The sequence below is a fragment of the Rhamphochromis longiceps genome, linkage group LG13, assembly GCF_057381845.1.
Source record: "Rhamphochromis longiceps isolate RC_006_pf linkage group LG13, R_longiceps_female_GT1.1, whole genome shotgun sequence".
NCBI classification, from domain to species: domain Eukaryota; kingdom Metazoa; phylum Chordata; class Actinopteri; order Cichliformes; family Cichlidae; genus Rhamphochromis; species Rhamphochromis longiceps.
This window is the reverse complement of record NC_140569.1, coordinates 14,521,414-14,543,496: the sequence shown is the minus strand read 5'-3', so window position 1 is coordinate 14,543,496 and position 22,083 is coordinate 14,521,414. Positions and strand designations below refer to the sequence as shown.

The following is a 22,083-nucleotide window of genomic DNA, read 5'->3' as shown; positions in this document are numbered from 1 at the left end:
CCAATTACTGGCAGCATGTCAGAAGCTTTGATGCTGGACTTGTTTTTTAACATCAACCACAGCACTCTACAGACATCAGTATCTCTGGTTGCTAAATTCATAGCATTCCATAGAATTTACTTAGCCACAAGCAAAAAAAGGAGGGTGCTTACAGTGCACTTCAGAGTACGCCTGGCTTAAATGGGACCCCTTGTGGCTGTGTCACAGCTCCCTTCGTTAGGGGGCTGACTGTAGCCTGTAGTCACCACAGGCATCATTAGCCCTCTGTGAAACCACAGACTGAGTCTCATTCTTCATCTGCCTGTCTGCTGCCTCAACATTTACGCTGCGATGGTGCTCCAATGGCAGAGTAAGTGAGTCCAGCAGCACGGCAAGACAGCCACACGGAGCTGATCGGATAAGAAATTCAAAAATGCAGCAAAGTTCAAATGTATTCAGTGAGAGGGCCACTTGAATTGGTTCTGCAAAGGTTAGAGCTGAGGTTATTTTTGGAGGGTGGATTATTAGGCTACCTGGGCTGAACAGAAGAGGAATAACTATGGGCAAGTAAGGGTCACTCTGGAGTTTCACCAGAGAGTGAGGAGAATCACGAATTTAAGGGGAAAAGGATAAACTGTCACTGTTACAAATATCACTGCGAGAAAACGCCGAAAATAAAACTAAAGGGCAAATTCAATTAAAGTAACAGATTTTTCTAAATGCACCTCCGCTGCTGCTGCCCTCTCCATATGGTGTTTTTTTTTTAAGAAGGAAAAAAGATATCCCAAAGGGGTGAAATAACGTTGTGGTGAAATTTGTATTTTTTTTAAAGAAAGGATATAAACATTTAAATTACAGTTTAAACGCTCAGGATGAATTCAAGGTTGAAATGTTGATTTCTGTTTCCCGTTCTGTACTGCCCTCTAATGGAAAACACCCCTCAGAAATAAAAAAGAAGGAGCTGTGACATACAGAGCAGCAGCAAGGAGAGAGACGTACAGCATAATTAATCATGAGCTGAACTGAGTGAATGCTACATGAAATCACTTTTTAAATTAAACGCAATTAAAATGATGAAAAGACGGGATTTTGTCAGTTTGAGACAGATTTATTTAAACATGTCTAACGCAACAAAAGTACAGTATAAAATGCATAGGACAACTCTCCACTCGAGGTGGATTATAAGGCGAGAGCAAACAATGAGATCTAAATGAAGACAAAACAAATGCCTCACTACAAAGCTTTGTAGCCGTAAAATTCAGAGCCTTTATCACTGGATGTTGAACAAAGCATTCACTTGGCAGGAAATTAAAAAACCAACGAGAGGTACAAAGACTAATTCTGCTTAGGAAAAAAAATAACAACAACAACAATGCAAGAGACATATTTTTAAGGGAATAATAATTCTTTAGAAAAACCATTCCAAGCACTATCTGGCAAACGCAACGGAGACCCACGGGAGCATATGTTTGTAATTCCTACTGTTCTCTGTTTAAGTTATTTTTGTACATTCTAATTCTGCAACAACTCTGTATCACATTAACTATGCAGCATCTCTATTCTTAGATTTAAAAAAAAAGGATTATAAACTGAATATTTACAAGTTACTCCAGTTGTTCCACGGTGTGTGCCAAGCAAGGAAAACTTTATGGCCCTGTTTTGTGTTCTGAAAAGAAAAGAAAAAAAAGAGACAAGAATAATAATAAAAAAAAACCCTGGCCTTGTGAGTGTGTATATATATATGTGTGTGTGTGCGTGTGTGCACTGACTGAAGGACAGTTGGGCTCTGTCATGCTTTAGCCTTCCCCTCCCTGCCTCTCATGGGTGAGCAGCCATTGTTTGAGATGGTTGCCCTTGCCGCTCATGTACGGCCCACTCTGTCCACTGCTAGAAATGACTCTGTGACAAGGAATGAGGAGAGGAACCTGGCACAGACAGAGAGAGAGACGGGGATTTAATAAACATGTGCAATTTTACAAATATTAGAATTTGTAGGACCAAGTCCCACTTTTAAAATGTGTTTTTTTAATAAAAAGTAACTACTTCATTTTTACATTTGGTCAGAATTATGGGGGAAAAAGGACATTTTTCACTAAACTTTAGAAATTTAAATACCTAAAAGCTATGATGTGGAGGAACAAAAAGTAATATATGAGTAAGACAGGAACGCAGATTAGACCGCTGGAAAAAAATCAAATACTTATTCTCAGGTTGACATTTATTGTCACAGCACCACAATAGTTGCAAGTGCTGATAGTAGATATGTATTATGTATGAAAGAATCTCTGATTTAGCACATAAACGATGTGACTTAAAAGTAACCAACGTGCAGGAAATATGAACTGCTTTTGTTTTTGTAGCACTTTTTATATTCATGCACTGCATGAAAACAAAGTGCCACACCAGAAGTGTCTGGTTTGATCCTGCACAAATCCACATTCAGGGTGATGGCTCAGTCTTTGGGTATAAATGTTTTTTACTCTTTAATAGTGAAAAGCAAAGAAGCAATCAAAAATTAATGGGCAAAAACACCAGCAGGATGAATATTCAATCGAGAGGGTGTCAACATTAAGATCTGATAACCCTGTGATCATTAAAAAGAGGAAGTCGGTGGAGCGTTTACTCTTGTTGCAGACGACTGCCAGGGGGGTCCCGAGTTCTTTGTAAACTAAATGGCTGGAGAAAGATTAAACAAGCAAGCCTAAAACACTTCGATCATTGTGAATTCAGAACAAGAAGAGTGGCAATGGTTGGGAATGAATCACAGCAATTATTTCTTTTAAAATATTCTTAATGTTGCCCTCATTTTGTTCTTGTTATACTAACCGGAAAGGCAACACAACCGTCGCTGCATTGCGACTGTATTTCTCCAATGTAACTGTGTTAGGCTGACGTGACGGTTGCACCTCCAGCCTTTTATATGAAAACTGAACAATCCATCATTAAACCCACTCCCATATCAACAGCAATAAAACTTTCCGAGCCCCAGATTAACCTTGCAGACAGAGAAATACTGCTCGAGTATTCAGATCAATACTGTTCCCCGGGTTTGGAGGGAGAGCAGGGTACCCTCAAGGCCTTCGGATCTGCCTCTTCACTTGGGGGGGGAAAAGAGCACTACACCAGGCTTATCAATACTCAAATCCTGGTGAAGAAGAAGTGCCACAGAGAGGGGAGGATCGATTGAGCACACTGAGCTTTTCACAGCTGAAGCCTGAGTGGAGCAGTGCTACTGACAAGTAATTGACACTGACAATCTGACTCTGGATCTGAATCAGGAGCTGATGGCTCAGGCTCCCAGCCTCCTGGACGAGAGGAAAGAAATGTCTGTAAAACATACTGATGCTAAATCGGAGCGGTATTATACAGCCATCTAGCAGCAATGCCACTGGCTAATGCAATGTATAAAGTACACAGAGAATCCAGAGGACACTATTAATTAGTTTATCTACATTTTATTCTGGGTTATAAATTGAGCGCTCTCATTATAAATAACTTTTTGTCCCCACCCAACATCAATTACAACATGCTGGGAGACCCAGCACTAAGACGAGGATGCACACAAGCACATATGAGGGAGAACATCTCACTGGCTGCACTGCTGCTGTACAAGAAGTGCTCTCTGCCTCACAGAGCACACCGGTGGTGCCCACAGCACTACATGGGCAGAGTTAAACAGGCTTTGATCAAAGGGTTTGATCAAAAGAAGACACACCACTTGCCCTCTAGCCCTCCATTTTGTACACAGTGGATTCATGGGCAAAATGATGCGGGCCAGGTTTCTTACAAGAAGCGGAGATTTGCAGCGAACATCTACAGTAAAGACTTGAGAGAACAGGAACAAAAGGTGTGGGCTTAAAATTGTGCTGCAGGTAGACTTTCCCTCCTCAGCTGTGCTCAGAGGGAGGTGTTTATTTCGCCATCGCACGTACTCGAACACGCCTACAGTTTAGATTACATATCATGCATCGGGGAAAACTTTTTAAAATGCATTTTACTGGAAAACTTCAGTCGTGCACACGAGTTAGGAAACTAGGAGAGACAATACCTCACCAGGAAATGACCTCAAATGTGATCTTTGCCTATTTTATGTATTCTGTCATTTTTTCATGCATTTGTACAAAATGAATTACTACCCAATAAATATTATAGTTCACAGCAATCTGCTTCCACGTATTAATACAACATATAAACTAAGAATAATTTAAAATTACTTTTCTGTTAAAGGGCAAATTCACCGAAAAACTAATCATAATTAATCTTGCATGTGTTAAATATTGAAGTCGCTAATAAAGTTAAAAAAAAAATACAAACCGTTACTTTACCTGTCTGACTAAATAAAGTAAGCAAGACAGAAGCCTGTCAATCAATGTCAATCATACTCACCGGATTCTTCCTCATAGCCCCTCCCACCGCCCGCACCGCTCTGGGGTTTCCCGCCATCTCGGCGAGGCGTTTGTATGAAACCGTCTTTCCGAACGTCACATCTCTCAGAAGTACCTGCAGCACGCGGCTGGTGAATGAATCTTTGCCAGAAAGCAAGAGGACGGAAGAGTGACAGAAAGACGGGAAAGGAGAAGGGGGGAAGAGAGAGTTCCTCATTTAATCAATCAAACTCAAACAGCCAGCCGAGAGGCTGATAACATGAAGGAACTTTAAACATGTGTTATATTTTTTTAAACTCTCTTCTGTTTTTAATTAAAAAGCCAACGTTTGACTCATTAATGCATTTTCACCTACTGGTGAACACTATAATGTCCATCCTGGCTCCCTACAATTCCATCTTTTTTCTTCTTTCCATCTTTACACTGCTCATTATGCACCTAAACACAGAGAAGTCCCTCAATTTGACCTTAGAACTAGTATTAACATGCTACAGAAGCTGACGTGAGAAAATTATTCCTATGGCAGAAAAATCTAGGTTATGCTTTGAAAGGTCACAGCTAAAATTAAAAAAGTTCGCTCCTTCATTTAAAAGGATTAAGAGAGGCCAAAAAGACTGCAAATCTGCTCCAGATTTTTAATAATAATAATTTGAATGTTGCACACCATTTGTGGCAGCGGGATGACTTTGAGGTTAATCAGACCAATTTGTCCTTTTAATTGCTTTCTATTCAGAGTAGATTCATTATATCATCTTCACTTAAATGGCAGAATTCTTCAAATCATCCACAGCTTAACCAACCACATTAACGGCTTTGATTTCATTAGCACTTTAGCAGTAGCATTATCTTTTCTTCTTTTTTTTTCTGGATTACCAGGCGGTGACTGAGAGGCATGTTTGTCTAGCTCTGATTGCTGAAGAAAAGTATTTGAGGCATCTCAAAAACCTTAAGACGCCGATGCACCGAGGTTGTGCAGAAAGCACAAAACACTCTTTTTCTGCACTGAGAACAAGATGAGGAACAATGGTCTCGTTATCAAGAGGGGGTGAATTTCTTCTAGTATATACATGTACTCAGTCATGAAAATTCAATTAGTGATCTCCCATTCTCTCTCATTTATATGGTCTAAGAGAGCACATGACAAGTGATCTATGTGAAATCCTTCTAAATTGGCATTGTGTGAAAACATGTCACACCCCTGTCTCTCTTCTACAGAGTGAACATCCTTTGCTCCCCAGGCTCCCTCGCTACCTTATAGTCACTCTCTGCTACACAAAGCCACGCGAACAAGGCAATTTGCCTAAACTGGGGGGAATAAGTGTAAAACCTAAAGGGGATACATTTGATTGATGCACACCCATGTGAGTTCTTTGTCTTGAACAAGGCCCGTAGGTACTGTTTAATAATTTTTCAGGTAATAATCACACTGTCAACGAGATGACGGGCTCTTATGCAGACAGACTTAATGTTATGAGGAGATGAGATACACCCCTGAAACTCCTTTCATGCATTACTCTCCCTCATAAAGCTCGGATTTGGCCACATGATGTGTGTGATACATAAGGATTTCGCTTTTGTCACCGGCGGGGTAGATGACAACTTGCCCAGACTGCAGCTACGACAAATCCACAGTGATGGAAACGTTATTGACAAACAACCAAAGTCACACCGGCAGACGCAGACGGGAACTTTTGCCTACAAACAGACCGAGCAACAAGCTATGGCGCTGTGTACACCTTTGACTAATCCTGAGCAGCTGTTTCTCCTGGAAGCTTTCACATCTCCTACAGTTCTGGACAAAAAGTGTCTGTACTTTTATCTGCAGGGCACAAAGGTTAAAGAACTTTGCCCTCATCAGTGGCTGTGACAGAGACTTCAGGCAGGTCACTCGAGGGGACCAGCAATGACTTGGAGAGCAGTCCCCTAGCCCCATACTTCATAAAGAGCCTAATACGGTGTGTCTGGGGTCAGGACCCTCTTTAGATCGAGGAGCACTGGTGTCAATTGTTTAAATAAAAGTTGAGAGGAACCACTTACATGTTTACAGACATCCCCATAATTATGTCACAGGTCATTACCTGCCATGAGGCCAGGTGACAGAGCCACTGCGGCTGCGATGGATTTACCCGGAGTAAAATCGAACACGTTCGGCAGTTATGATGGTATTGACATATATGATTGATTTGCTCATAATTCTGTGTATGGGAGCAATTTGAAAGCCAAAAAAAGGAAAACAATAAACTGAAATCCATCAGCCCTGCTAATGATAGATTTGGAGAGACGACTTCCAGCTGACAGTCACCTCGTACATGGTGGTGAGAATAAAAAGACAATAGTGGAAATGCAGCTACCTCATTATCCTTTGTGTCTAATGGGAGGGAAGACTTTGACTCCCAGTCAAAGTGTCTCTTGAGTCTTGAGGGATCCATACTTTTGAAGGCTGACGGGGTGCTGATGATTCTCTGATTATTCGATATTCTGAAAACGTTCATTTCCCTAATTCCTCTCCACATCACAGGGGCGAGTCCTGGTGAGTGTCTCATCTCGCCCTGCGCTGTGCACAGGGGGAGGTTCAGACTCCTGCAGGAACACAGTCATTTGGGCTTTGAAGAGCGCCCTTCCCCCCCTTTGTACGGCCCCCTCCCCGCACATTCCCCGCGCCGCTTACCGAGACTAAGATCCTCTCGTCTGTTACATATGGATGTATAATTAATGAGATAAGAATATGCATCGTTTTAAGAACCCACGTTGGTGTCTGTGTTTTTCTGAGGCAGCCAGCGCACATACACAGGCGCAAACACAAGCTAACTGAGCATAACGCACGCGAGCGCTCGCCATTCCCTTACCCCCGCCGACCAAACTTGCGTGTGATGTTGTGCATGACAATCAGTCGAGACGGTATAGAAAACTGCACCTTGCATCTCCTTTCATGTCACCTCTGTTTCTCAGGTATATCGTGACAGCTAATATGAAAAGTGGCTTGTTTTGTCAGAAATGTGTAAATAAACATGGCAACACTTCAAGTGAAGGTCACAACTCAATATTACATGACAAGTGCTGCGAGAGCGCTGTTGCGCTCAGGTTCTCCCACAAGATAACTGAGCAAACAAAAGTTGGTTGTCACAGATTGTAATGACCTGATTAAACTTGTATCTTTTTTTTCCCCAGGCAGGCAGAGGCTGCACGACTAGATCGAGGAGGAATTTTTACAGCAATAAGGCAAAAAGAAAAGATACTTAATATTTGTGAATCAACAAGCAAGAAAAAAAGAACCTTCCATTTCCCCCCCTGAAAAGACAAATACTCTTGATGCTCACATTTAACATTTTTATACTGGCATGGCCTATGGTTCTGACTACTGAGAGCAATCCAAGCCTAAACCCTGTATTTATGGAGCCCCAAAACAACAGGCGAGGGAGAGAGGTGGAACACAGCACAATCACCTATTCAGATCAGGTACTAATGAAGAATTCCATCTATCCTGAAATTTAATTAAAACCCCAAAGACTTCAGATGAGATGCGATTTGAAAGAGCCTGGGGCTGGTACACAAGCACTTGGTGGCGAAGGGAATCACACTGAAAGTTGATATCGTAATTGGTCCTGATGTATTTCTGCATTGCCTTTGCGGGAGCGTGGGACTCATAGCTGTATACAGGGTCTCGATGGAGTACCTGCTCATTGAAAATGCCATCACTCAAGCACTGCAGATCTGCATGAAATTAGAGAGCAACTAAGGCCTGATTGCAGGGGAAGAGAGGCACAATTGTTAAATGCATATATTAAAGTCATTTTTTTTCCTGTGTAGGTGTGCTTCTGTGTCTAAATGAGAGCTTCTGAAAATCTTTCAGTTAAAATGCGATGAGCATCTCAGTGTGACAAAGGAGCAGCCCGCAATTGTTTTGAAAACAAATTTCTGTTTACGATCTCAAAAATGAGTCGTCGGGCTACGATATTATTTATTTCCTCGAAACGAAACCACGGTTGGCAATCAAATATTCATTTTGTTTGCTTTTGTTTTCTTGTTTTCCTCTGCATCTTTAGTCGTTCGCCTCGCCGAAGCTACCGGTTGAAAGGACACTAATTGTCCATTTTTGGGGGGGTGCTTTCATTTCACTCACAGTAGGTGACTGATCAAGCCAACAATAAGCTCATTCAAACTTTACCACCATTCACATGTTCTCATTAAAAAAAAAAAAAAAAAAAAAAAGCTTCCTGTCTGAAAATGTCAAGAGTGGAATTCGATCAGTTTCAAAGAATGTGCCAAGAATCATGGAAAAGCTTGCCAAGACTAACACGCGTGGTAAGAGCTGCCACAGATTACTGAACCAAGTTACAGCTCTGTGTTCTGTTCTCTCTCCTTTCACTCACCCACTCACTCACTTTTCCTCTGCTCTCGCTCTCTTCCTCGCACACTCGCTCTCGCTCTCTCTCTCAGCCATAAAATACTTCATTATAACACACTGAGCCAGTGAGTGTAAGTGATGTAACTGACAATTAAGAGTGAAAGCCTGATCCCAGTCATGGCTCTGCAAATATTTATCCATGACAGACCTCCTTGCAGGGCGGGGTGGTGAAAGCCAGGGAGCGGGAGACTCCCAGTGGTCTGCGGCTCACTGAAGTACGCCTGGAGCCATTCAACGCAGCGCTGCAACTCAGGGCTCGTTTCTGCCAGGCTATCGTTGACCACACAGCTCAGGGGGCCCCCGCTGCTCCTGTGAGGGATATAAGGCAGGATGGGGAGGTGAGGTGGGGATCAGAGGAGCAATCATAATACCCAATTCTTGCTTGAACAGTGCTAAATATGTCACAAGAGTGTAATAACATGCCACGAGTGACAAAGATGCAAGATGACATAATTTGCTGAGTGGAACTGAAGTTGTAAATTAAGACGTGTTTAAAATCTGAACTTGTACATTTTTGCATGTCGCTCGGCTTTGACGGATACCAGAGCTTTGGAAGACAGAATAAACCTCAGGAAGATAAAAAGGCAAAATCCAGAATTTTCTCAAGAGTAGATATAATAGAGTACGAAAGGGAAAAAAAGACAAAAAAACAAACAACCGTCAGGTCATAAGAAACCGCTAACAGTTCGTTTCAAACTACTTTAAGGGAGAAAAAACGGTTCTTAAAACAGAAAAGTAGCAGACAAAAGTTAAGAGCACAGCATTAACAACAGTTTCAACTCTGCTTGGGTCTAGTTTATAGTTCATGACAAGAATAAATGGATTTTTTTGGCCAGAGCGATGTTGACCAGAAAAGCGCCGCACTTGGACATGCATCTTAGCTTGAGTAGATGCTTGGAGGAATTTGCCGACGGTTGAGTTGGCATCACTTAACAGCTGAATTTCTCTCTGCTGCTGACCACCCCCCAGGTCAATGCAAGCAGACTGACCCATATTTGACACTTAAAGACCCTACTGGGAAAGTCCTCTCTTAGCATGTGCATTACTCCAAAGTGGACCTCAAGCTGTGTCGTGGATCTAAAGCAGGCCCGCCAATTCCATTAACTGGTGTACAGGACTTATAAATAAATAATACCACCATTTAAGTGCCCCCTTTTTTCAAAATTGGCTTGTCCTGTACGGTATTAATAATAGACATTTACTTTGTTAAACACACAGACCGTCTCTCTCCTGCACGCCGTAACAGCGCGGCCCTAAAGTGTTTTTACACTTGTGCAGGTCACAGTTTGAGCTGCGTTTTATATTGGACACGTGAAGCTGAGGTTTACTGGAGTGTTATGACTGAGCAGGTCAGTTTTCAGAGAAACCACTCTGCTTGCTAGTTTGTGGCTGTGTGATAAAAATCTCCCGGGTGCCGTTTAACAGTGGGTGTAAATACAGTAAAAGGTGTAAATACTCTCATTTCTAAATAAACCACACAGCAGTTTATAGTTGAGTGGTGAAAACTTGGAAACCCACCAGCGGGTTCTGTGCTGAGACCCGCTCAAACAATGGCCATGGCTCATGGCAATCTCTGTCGGCATGGGTGAGTGCCCAGCCAGCCCCTACTTGTCATTGTCTCTCCTTTCTATCCCCTCCCCTCCCTCCCCCAGCTCTCCCTCCTCATTTCCCCCTCTCTATTGCTCTATCCTCCCACTCCAGCTCTTTTGGCTCCCCACCACCTACACCCCGACATACACACACACACACACACCATCCCCCAACTTCTCTTTCTCTCAGCAAGGATCTTCAGGCCACTGTTCCCTCTCTACACACCCTCAACCCCCCCACAACACGCATCCTCACACCACCACCTCCTCTGCCCCTCCACACCCTCTCTTTCTCTCCGAGAGGATGTTCCAGCCGCTGCACACTGACAGCTCGGGGATATTGTGTGTGGAAATGTTCCTGTTGGACCCGCAGGCCCTTACAATCTACCGGACAAAGGCTAGTGCACCTTTGCTTAAGGCTTGGCACCTTTGACCTTGTGCTTACACTTCAGACTTGTCACTGTGGCTAATTTTCCTCTCCTCCCAGCTTACGGATGCACCCGTTTTTAAAAGGTGTTTGACTGATACAACATTGACAGTAGTAAAAGTTAATGCAATGCAGTACATGTTATGGCTGGCAAACAACAAGGAAATAAATAAATAAAAGGGGGGGAACAACATCAGTTGAGCTGAAGTCTGTCACCTCTAGGTGCAATGGGGGATTGTTTTTAAAAGAGCATGTGGGCAGTGGAGATGTAGCACTTGTGCTTGCAACATTTCCAGCCGCTTCAGTGAATCAGAAATCAGGCAGCATCATGTGATCTTTATGGAGTCCAGACTGGCACATTAGAAGCTGTGCCCTTCAAATGAGAGATTAGAGATGTCTAATAAATGTCGGACTAATTACAACAAAACTCTCCAAGGGGAAACAATCTTTATATTGTACTAAAGTAACTGCCAACGCTCTATGAAAACCAAGAATTATAATTAGCAGTGATTATAAAGAGTATTTTAATAAACGTGTGTAGCGAGTGTGTTGACGTTAGAACAAACAATTCAAATTGGGTTAAAGAAGAATTGTTATTTTATTATCTTTTGACTACATAAATCATATTTTTTTCCATGTCCTTCAGCCATTTACTATTTCATCACAGGTAAAGAAATCAGAAACTAATTCCAAACTAGCCGAGGATCTGCTGTACTAAAAAGAATATTTCCCTTGATAGAAGATTGCGATTTGAGAAATTTTCTAATATTGTGCTCCTGTCACAATCAATTTCCAATTACCATAAATCATTGTTGCGTAAAGTGGGACTCATTTGGAGTTCTACCCGTTTTCCAACTCTAATATAAAGAATGAATTGAGCATTTATACAATGTTGGAGGCTATTTTGTTCATCCTGGAAGAAACAATCAAAGGAGACAAAGGGAAAAAAAAAGAAAAGAATAGCTGACATTAAATTAGTCTTTTTCTGTATCTCTAGTTGCACAAGACTTCAGTAAGACTTTTTCTATCAGCTGCAGACGTAAGAATGAAACAGGTTAACCACAGAATCTAATTGAAAGGAATCTGGCGAAGGGTGTAATGGTATATTGCACTAAAAGGGGAAAAACTCAGAACTCATGCCTCCATCCTGTGAAGCGTGATGGCGCTCATCCTGACTCGATCGGCTGTCACTTTTGACACAGCCTGCCAGAGTTCTCCTTCACCGATCATGGGTAACATGGCGGGTCAGAGGATGAAATAGAAAAGGCCAAGAGCAGTCCAATATTTTCCTCAGCCTTATAGCTGCAGATACTTAACTCAGAGACGTCAAAGACTCAAGAGAGCATGAAAAAAGCCTAAAATGACTGTCTAAAAAGGGAAAAAAATACAGCATGTCTCTATGAATGTCAAGATCCTGATGGTCTCTGAGCCAAAGGCTGTGATACAATTGTAAGCCACTTGCTCAATGCAGCTCGTTCAACCATCGGAAGATCATTCAGATGCCTATCTAGGCAGTGCAGCACTAAACTCGAGAGCTTTTGAAGTGGGAAGCTGTTAGGAATGCTTCCTACTCTGTTCTGGGGTGCACGTTTTGTGCTCCGCTGTTTCAAAATAAAAACAACTGGGCCGGATAAACTGCTCTCTAGATATCCCGCAACTCTTATTAGTGAATGTCCGCCAAAGAGGCTGCAACACTCAATCCAATACATAAAGGTGGTGGTAAAATACTGCAGAGTAGGCAACAAAGCACACAACAATTAGGTCTTCTCCCAACTGGCTAGCCACAGGAGTCAGTGAAGGCATGTATTACCAGAGCCTTAACTCTTACTCCATTATGTAGTGTATCCACACCCCGACGCCGCAATGTTTATCTACAACAGACTACTGAGCAGTTTCAAATAGCGTTTTTAGCCTCTATTCTCAAGTGCCACAGTAAGAGACTCCAATTACCCGAATGGTAAGGAGCCAGTGAGGGAGGCATAAAGTACATTAGGGATCCCCTGTAACTGCAGGGACCTTTTAGAGCCTCAACTGAAGAGGGCCGGGAGACTGGGGGGACAGTGACCCTGCATGGATAGCCTCTGTCAAAATTTGACCACGTCAAGCACAAAGGCATTATGGGAATCCAGTGTCACCAAGTCCTAATTACTGTCTGTGTTCAGAGCAAATTACTGCCTTGTTCCTCTGATTAGCGAGGAGGCTAATCTTCACCTGTGTACGCCAGCACTGCTGAGGGCCCTTGAGTGTTAGCGCTTCGTCTTCTGTAATTTATTTTTAAATCAGTGCCCGCTCCCAAGAGTTTTGAGTGTTTTGTTGTGAACCGCTTACCATGATCCCCACCACCGCCCCCTCACCCCTAAATCCTTGACTAAATCCTTGTTTGGTGCCGCAGGAAGATAAGCAAGAACAACACTTGGGCATAATTGACTCGTACTCCTCTCCAAGATGTCAGAGCGGAATCATCTCTCTGCATATTGCCTTAGTATGTCACACACTGTACACTTCTGCATGTTGCAGATATAGAATCCAATCAAGTTCTAAAACAAACTAGCGCAACCCTTATGCTGGAAAAAGTTCCCGGTCGACAGCAGGGAAAGGGGAGGGAAACAAAAAAACTGCAGGAGCTGCTTTTAGCTGCATCTCCACAGTGAGCAGCAACTCTCATTCAACTCAAAACCTCACCCTGGAGGCTCCGCTTTAGAAACCACAACATTTGCAGATTTTCATCTGAGTGAATGTCAGTGTCTCGTCTGTGTGGGGCGGTTTACAGGTAGTGTGTTACACAGGTGTTGGTTTACACAGGAAATGGCACATGCAGCCTGATTGGGACGGTCCCGGGAGATGGAGGCATAAACATAGAGCACAGATGGGTCCAAGGGCCAGTGGGAGCAGCACCTTAATGAATACGCAGCTGAGTACTACACTTCACAACATGCAAAACAATATTCTAAGGCCGCAGCAAAAAATAGAACAAAAATCATCAGAATATCATTACACAATGAATTATTCATACCGTTTCTAAAGGGACTCCGTCAAAAAATCTCTCCTTGCTTTATTGATGATTTCATTCAATATCTCAGCAGTTCATGGTTTGTATGACAAAGCATTTTAGTTACAAATGTAAGCAGTTTATTTAGCACACAGCAGTGTCTATATATATGTATGTATGTATATATCTACATATCAAGCAAAATTATAATTTAAATGAACAAAATCCTACATTAGATGAAATACACCATAGATGGAGAAGCGGAGAGAAAAATTACAGTGGAATAAAAAGAGTTGTTATATTTCCCGGTGTGTGAGCACATCATGTAAACAGGCCCCTCAGAATAAGGAACACATTTGCCATACTGCTATTCAGCGTGAACCAGGACATTGATTCACAACACTACATGAGTGTGAGAAGAAAAAAAAAACAAAAAACGATAAATGCATCACCTCAGATATTTCACACTAGCGTTGGTAGTGTGTAAAAGCTGTTGTGACAGCTTGGGTATTAGGGATAGATAGATGGAAAATGTCTGGATGCTTATGAATGCCAATGTGAGTGGGGTGGCAGATTTGACACAAAAACACTCCACCTCAGAACAATTAGGCTGTTCTCAGGCCCCATCCAGTGTTGTCAGTGATAATGGAAAGCTGTGAGGATAACTGGTGATAAATAGACTTTAACACCCTCCTCCTTAAGAGCAATGCAGTCCTGCAGTCCTCTCATATGCTTAACTAATCATGACCATGGCCAGCAAATTCATACAAAAGACTAATTACTGTTGTACTTCACTTCAGTCTCAAAGGCCTCTTATATAAGGACTTGGGGGTTCTCTTGCCTCTTTTCTCCTCTTGATGGGTATTTTTTTACAAGTAGGCCTCATGCTAGACAAAAGCGTTTAAAAATCGGTGATTGCTTTCATCCGCTTTAATTACATTCAGAAATGGCATTTCTGCCACATAATACACCCCTATTGTTTCAGAATTATCTGGCTTGGGGAGTAAAATCTACAATATTTGACGATGCTCCCGAGCTAAATCGCCTCTTGAAATTGAAATATGCAGCCGAAATACAAAATAAAAAGCCAGCCTTTGCTGCTGATATACTGGAAGGTCCTTGGCTTTCTCCAGAATGCTATTATTATGCATATCCAGGTAGAAAGTTAATTAACCCAAAGCTTAAGCTAATTATGGTAGCAGAATGCTATCAACCAAACGCTTTCAGTCAGACAGCTGTCCAGAATTTCATTTGCTAATCATTTGTCTTTTGCCGGAGCATATGGTACATTTCCCCGCTATCACAGCAACAACAAACAGATGAAAATCATTAACTAAAAACAATGTGCAATGTGAAAAATCAGACACAGATTTATAAGGCTTTGTGTCAGAGAAAAAAAACGGGGAGGGGGGGGGGGGGGGGGATTTATGGCCTGGGAAGTATAATGATAATTTTTGGTTTTAGCCACTTAGGATTTTAGGCAGATCACGTGACCCGAGTGTGCTGGGAATTCAGACGCACAAATATATTGTTTATATCTATATGCAAATGAGACAGAAGTGTTTATCCGTGTAAAATTAATTACAATTTTCTATAGGAGCATATGCGAAAAGATCTTGTTCCTAACAATTTTTAGCTCCTAGCACATTTTGTGCATGTTTTTACCAACACAATATTTTTTGTTGTTAAAAGTAGAAATCCCTCAGCTCTGAATTAAATCAATTATTTTCCAAAAAATGTTTCATGCATTATTTCAGTTTTTTTTTTTCTTTTTTCATAAAAACACATCACACTGGCTGTTAAAGGGTGATTGATATCAGCATTGCCTTGCAACATTATCAGGCAATAAAGGCTACTCAGGTTCTAATGCAACATGTCATACACAGGCTCCTGTAGTACATTTCTATTGAGGACCTCACAAGCTAAATTGCTTTTTTCCTGCTCCCCCACATCTCAGCCAGCTTGACAGACAAATTGATCAAAGCATTGTAAAATAATATGCTCACAAAATGTCTCGGGGCAGGAGTCCAGCCCTTTTTTTTCATTTTTCACCCTAATAAAAAAGTGCTCTATGATTTCCTCTGTATTATGTGTCTGTGCTCTGTGTGAAAGAGGCAAGAAGCATCATATTTCAGATAATAGTAATCTCCTGTAAACAAAATGCGTATCATTTTTCTGTGAACGCTGAAGCCATGCTAAAAACTAAAGGGGGGGGGAAACTGGTTAACAGGGAGGCTGGTGCGTAGGGCCCCAACAGGGGTTGTTGAGATGTAATGAATTTGTTCATCTGATGGTGCCTTCAGGGCTGTCGTTAGACTGGCAGAGGAGGTTGATTTCAGGAAATGTTCCTAAGATCAGTTAGGAAGCAAAAGGGGCTTGAGACGTTTCTATTAGAAAGAGCTGACGGTCATGGTGTGTAAGCAATACTTCAAGGGCGTTTATGTAGCTATAATGGCATTTATCAATAACTATCTATCAATGCCACAAATGCTTCTGTTGCTGGCCCAGCTGTTCAACGCCAAGCAATAGTGAAGTCTGAGAAACGCAGGAGGCAAACGCGGCCGTGTAAGCCTTCAAAGCTCTGGCTCGTTGGCAAATATCTGCTATAGGTCTGAGTTTATGCTATGAATGGACATTATCTATTTCCCATATCTAAAATATGCTCTTAGAGATCATTTATCACAGTGACTTTCTAAGCCTGTACCACAACACATCCGAAGCTGGAAAGAGCCTTGTTTAGTATGTCATAAATAAATCAATAGAAATGGCTGATCTGAACTATTACTGCTACAGGCGGGCTTTGGTGAGATCTACATGTAAAGCCGGTTGCAAAGATAAGCCTGTATTTTGTCACTTTATCTCGCCTCCCTTAATGCCTGTTTACATTGCGTTACTACATATATCTAAGGTGGCTCTAGTTTCCCCGTCCTGTGACAATAACAATATATTCAACCGGTTGAGATAAAATCTAAACATTTTTACTAGTAATTTTTTCTTGGGTGGGGGTGGTGGGAGGCTCACACCTTTGCAAACATACAGCGATGTGATCAGAGCTTCACTTATGACCGACATAGCAAATGATATTAAAGTGAGAAATGATCTAGTGATGCGAATCATTAAATTCATTTGCATATTCCTACTGAACCTGAACACACAAATTAAACCCTGTTCACAAGGAGACGGAGAAAGGTGCTTGTGCATGGTTACAGGACATCTTCCATAATCAAAATTCCATATTATTAATTTTCTCACTTCAACTCATTAACAACAAGTGGAATGTTTTTTACTGCTTGATGAATTTTAGGAAATAGCAGACAGTCGAGAAGGAAACACATGTTGAGGTATAATATACAAGGTCATTAATGGGTTTCCATAAATTAGAATTTGAACATACATTTTCAAAAGGATAACTTCCTATCCGGGTGCATTTGGAAATCGTTTAATTTCCCCGACCATTCAAGTTTATCAAATGCGAATCTGCGATACATGGATATTTAATTTCAATCTAATCAAAACTAATCTGAGCTGTAGGATATGGACCTGTAAAAATAAGGAAGAGGCACTTATTAATGCTGCCTTTAATCAGTTTCAATCGCTTCAGTAAGACTGTCAACGTTCCTGACACTTTTGAGGGATGGGCAGGCCGAGAAATGCAATCACATATTACATTTCTGAGTGTCAGTCGACACTCAGAACTACTGCATACAACTTGAAGGAAACATAAATAAACAGGAGAGAACAGTCCATGCTCCCCGTGGCCTTTGCTGACCCTACAGACATCAGTTCTAATCAACTCCCTTGTGGGTAATAAACAAGTTATTTTTCTGAAATTTCAAATATACTGCAGGAAGAATCACAACCACATGCCATCAGAAATCTAATTTCAAGCCCAACTGTATTCTAGTGCCCCTCATATTTCTAGTGCCTGCTCATATTTGCCCAACTTTCTCCAGGATATTTCTTGTGGGATCTACAAAAATGCCCTGCTTCCAATGAGGAATGGTGGCACTCCATCACAGGAGTGGATTCTGTCTGCCTGTAAATTTCACACCTTTGTTTATCACGTCACCAGCCCGGCTGTTGTACAGTACCTTTCAGCAGGTGCGACATCCATTAGGATCTGGATGGTGTGCACACCATTCTCACATCCACTGACTTGGATCGTCCCCAGGGGGCTCAGCAATGAGATGGTCTTCTGAGTGCACTGGCTCTCCCCCTGCTTCTTCATCTTGCTGCCCTGCTGAGGAAGTACAAATTACACTACGTTCATTGACATATTCATGTGGCAACTTTCACAATTTCCCACACATATTTGCATTGAATGATCTATTGAAAACCTAGCGGGCCACCAACGGAAGATGACTTACATATTTGAACACCTTGCCTCCAAACAATGTCATGATGTGACTTGATCCCCACATTACTATCCAATATTTCTTCTGTGTATGGAAAAGAATACGCCTATCTAACCAATAAATCGCCCATTTTTTCCCCTCTTTCTGTTCTATATATCACATAAATGAGAAAAACAATGCAGTCTGTTCCCTTGTCTGGTGGGGGATTCCCAAGATAGCTCGACATTATTTTCAATCCGTCATTTTTGGTTGATGGCCGGGATGTTTTTCTAGCATTAAATTTGTTCCTTAGGGTGCAACTCCGATGGGATTCTGGTTTCCAGCCCTTAACAACAGCAAAAACGTGCAGCTTTTCTGACGACTGAGATGGATACTGGCAATAACCAGACAGCAGTTCCTTTTTTATTTTTACTTTGAGGGAAGGAGAGATGATTGACTATGTTATATGTGAGTTTTTGAGAGATGGGGGTTATAATAAATAAAGGTCACATTGATTGTAAGTTTCAAACAAGTAACCTTTCCTTCCCAGAACGATGATCTGAAAAGTTTAAAGTGCACAAATGCAATATCTCCATTTTTGCTTTCAATATTACACATACCACGTGTTTTTAAATGGTTAACTCGCACGTGTGTGTACATTGATGGGAGCTGTGCACTGCTTTGACTAGACTTTATTTTCATTATGAATTATTATTTGTTGCATTTAATTAAAATAAAAATGACACATGACAATTAAAGTTTCAAGACAGACTATAAAGAGGGAATGATATTAAAAAAGGAATAACAAATTTTTTTTTAATGACTAACTAATTGTTTTAATTTTTGCAGGCCTAGCATATTGACAGATGTGAAACTCTTTCTCTGCTAAACTGACTTTTATAACATTTTTAAGTCCCATAATCAAATTTTCAATGCTCACCACGTGAAATCTTGTGCACTAGTTATTTAAGGAAGCAACAAAACAAACTACAGATGAAACAATTAACCACAACTGGTAACTACTTCAATAATTAATCCTTTTATTTGATTTTTTTTTTTTTACTAAAAATAAAAGTATTCAACAATCCAGCTTCTCAAATTAAGAGCACTTTCTTCTTTCCTTTGTCTTCATTGCTCGTAAACTGAATTTTGGGGAGCTGTGGAGTGGAGAAAATGACACCTTGAGCTTCAGAAAATTACAGACTGTTTAATAAAACAATAATCACAAGCTGTAGCCCTTAAACAAAGCAAAACAAAAACACTTCACTGCTCATTGCACACTCTACTTTTAATTTAAGAATGGATATCTTTTATTTTTAGATTACTCCCGTATCCACCCCCCCATCCGCACTTCACACACGCATACTACCAACACCACCACCACCACCACCACCACATCTGTCATGGTATGTGATCACAAATGCGTCTGCTTCAACTTTCTTGTTTCTACTCTTGCAGCTCTCACTGTATTCATCAGGGGTTTGCCTGAACTGACAATAAAGGCGAGAAATTTTCTGAGCCAAACAATGGTACAGTGCACTTTGGATAAGCGCTGCACACACTCCGTGCCATTTAGCAAGATGGTAATAGACTCATAGATAGAATAATGGACTTTGGCAATAATGGCCTTGGCTAATAGTCTGCGCTGATTAAAAATAATGCTATCATGTTTGTTCTGTGCCGTTTTCGGTGCAGTAGAGTAGTCTAAGTGAGTGCCTGGGTGTTTACCCAGCTCTTCACGGTGAGGAACAACAAACAATAAGCAGATTGTGTTGTTAAAAAGAAAAAAAAATCACTGGCGGCATCCTCATGCTCGTCAATCATTTGACTCGTTTCTCATTAGACTAGTTCCTGGTCAAACCTGCGTGATTAATTGAGTAGAAAGCGCCCCGTGACTGCGCAGGTGTAAAAATGCAACATGTGTCCTTAATGTGCTGTTTCAGATGACGGCTCCTTGGGTGAGTATCTGTTTTAATGTAAAAATATACCTATCATAATAATGAAATAAACAAGCGAGAGTTCGTGTCTGAAAGGCGTATTAGCAAACGCTAGCCCTCGTTAGCTTAAGCGTACGCGTACTTTCAGCTTTGTGTATGTTGTTAGCTTGTGTTAGAGAAAGTTTAACGCTGTAAATTAACGCCGGTGCTTACAAATTTAACCGTGTGCATCCAAACGGTGTCTCTGCGATGCCCACTCCTCTTCCCCCCTCTGCAAAACACATGTCAAAGCAGAACTCTTCCTGTTTCTCAAGGCAGCGTGGTCAAGCCGACCAATCACGAGAGGCAAAAGTCCGCTCTCGCTCTGTAATTGGTCCAGAGAAAGTCTCCGCTCCTCCCCTTTGCCAGGGACAGACTTAAGAAGAAGGCTTTTCTAATAGGTCTCAAGTTGGGATTTGGGGTCCTTCAGGGGGTCCCCAGTACGCCGAAGACTAGTAATGGTAGTGATTTAGATATTTGATTTGCTTGATGTTTTTACAGCAGGAAAAAATATGATAATGCATATTTTGAGCATTAATTTCAAACACTGTTATCTTTCCACTTATTGCTGAGACATTTATCCAATTCTGCATCTCCTGTGACAGCTTCTCAGTGAGGTCTTTAGGGTCTCAAGCGTAATGTTTGTGGATAAAAAAACACCTATGTGACTGCAGCAACCAATAACACCTTATGTATTACCAACTAATAAAGTCAGTATTATGAACAACACATGGGGCAGCACTCAATCCTTTTATTAGAGTTTTTATGCCGTTTAAAGGAGAGGGGGGTTGCCTTATGTTGCCTGGAGCAGTCATAGATTAAGTGGAAGCTTATATTTCAGTCATTATGACCAAGTGTGTGGCATCAGTCACGCATTTTTCTTTTCTTCTGTCTGTTGTCCTTTGCAGCTTTATTTTTTTGTTTCTGTGATGCCTTCAGCTCTCTGCATGCCTCCGTTTGGAATGTGTAGGCCGGCATGGGCCTGTGGCCCACACCCCATCTCAGCGGTGAGGGTGGGAGCGGGGGAGAAAACGCCACCCCTGCAGAGACCATTTTGAAATCTGTGAGGATTTCCGTGCCATCTGGACCCGCTGCCAGTCTGCCCCAGATAGTAAGGGTTGGCAACGGTACCCGACGGTGCAATATGGCTCTCTCTTTAATGAACTACTAACTGTCCCCCGTTTTAATTGATGTGACATTTGAGCCATTTATCTCTGACATTTCAATGAAGGATGATTCTCAGCCTTGCCATTTACTTTTTTGTGCTATTTTCTAAGAGTCATTTGCATTTTCTGCTCTAAACCTGCTTTTTGTCTCTCATTAGCTAATTAGAGAGCAACATGCACGATTAATAAAAATGAACATAACCTAGTTTGATATAGGCTTGATGAGGGATAATCAGAAAATCAGTGTTTTCTTAATATTCATCAAAAATGATGTGAGGGGCTACCTGTGGTAAAAGGTGACTTCGATAAAGCCTTGTAACCTTTAACCACATACCAACATGTAGCCTACAGTGTGGGACAACTTATGTTCGCAGCATGGGGAGAATCAAGCTCAATTAATCAGCATATGATTGCAGTAAGCAGCCCCCTCTGCTGGATCTTCTGAGCCATACTGTTTGAAATCATTTTAATGCTGCATTCAGTGGCCAGACAATTATCATATGTGGCAGCCACTAAAGCCGTTCCGTGTTTGCTTTATTGCATTTACTAAAAATGACAGAAATGTGCAATTTTAAATATTTTCTAAGACAGATTTTATTATTTATTAATTTTTTTGTAATGCAATTTTTGTTGTGTGCTAATTTTAATTACCACCGGCTCATCAAGGCTGCTTTACACATTTTACAATCATATACATTTATTATGAGGTGTGCAAAAATTCTAATGTTTAAAAACAGGAAGCATATTTGCCATTATGTGTTGAAATAAACAACCTAAAGTGCGTGTGAGTGACATAACAACTCGGTATACTAAAGGCTCCAGGCTCAATTGTT

The 22,083-nt window shown here is 41.4% G+C and overlaps 1 protein-coding gene across 2 annotated transcripts; it reads right to left on the bottom strand.

Annotated features, from left to right (window-relative positions):
- Positions 1 to 1,066: 1,066 nt before the first annotated feature.
- LOC146655506 (methylated-DNA--protein-cysteine methyltransferase-like) lies at positions 1,067 to 20,350 on the bottom strand. Of its 2 annotated transcripts, none has more exons than XM_085428457.1 (6): positions 20,259 to 20,350; positions 17,866 to 18,011; positions 8,918 to 9,078; positions 4,366 to 4,505; positions 1,749 to 1,904; positions 1,067 to 1,645 (listed from the first exon to the last, which is right to left on the bottom strand). In XM_085428457.1, exons 1-5 carry the CDS (start codon positions 20,274 to 20,276, stop codon positions 1,776 to 1,778), a joined length of 594 nt encoding a protein of 197 aa, XP_085284583.1. In that variant the 5' UTR covers positions 20,277 to 20,350; the 3' UTR covers positions 1,067 to 1,645; positions 1,749 to 1,775. The 2 variants fall into 2 exon arrangements, with proteins under 2 accessions (XP_085284583.1, XP_085284582.1); XM_085428456.1 differs by having other exon boundaries at positions 17,866 to 18,014; positions 20,259 to 20,342.
- Between the last annotated feature and the right edge of the window lie 1,733 nt (positions 20,351 to 22,083).

What these genes read in the sequence shown, in the direction of transcription:
- LOC146655506 (XM_085428456.1), bottom strand. An exon ending in GATGTCGCACCTGCTGAAAG is followed by an intron (nt 9,079 to 17,865) that starts GTACTGTACAAC and finishes TATCCCTCACAG; the next exon opens with GAGCAGCGGGGGCCCCCTGA. An exon ending in CCACCCCGCCCTGCAAGGAG is followed by an intron (nt 4,506 to 8,917) that starts GTCTGTCATGGA and finishes TTTCTGGCAAAG; the next exon opens with ATTCATTCACCAGCCGCGTG.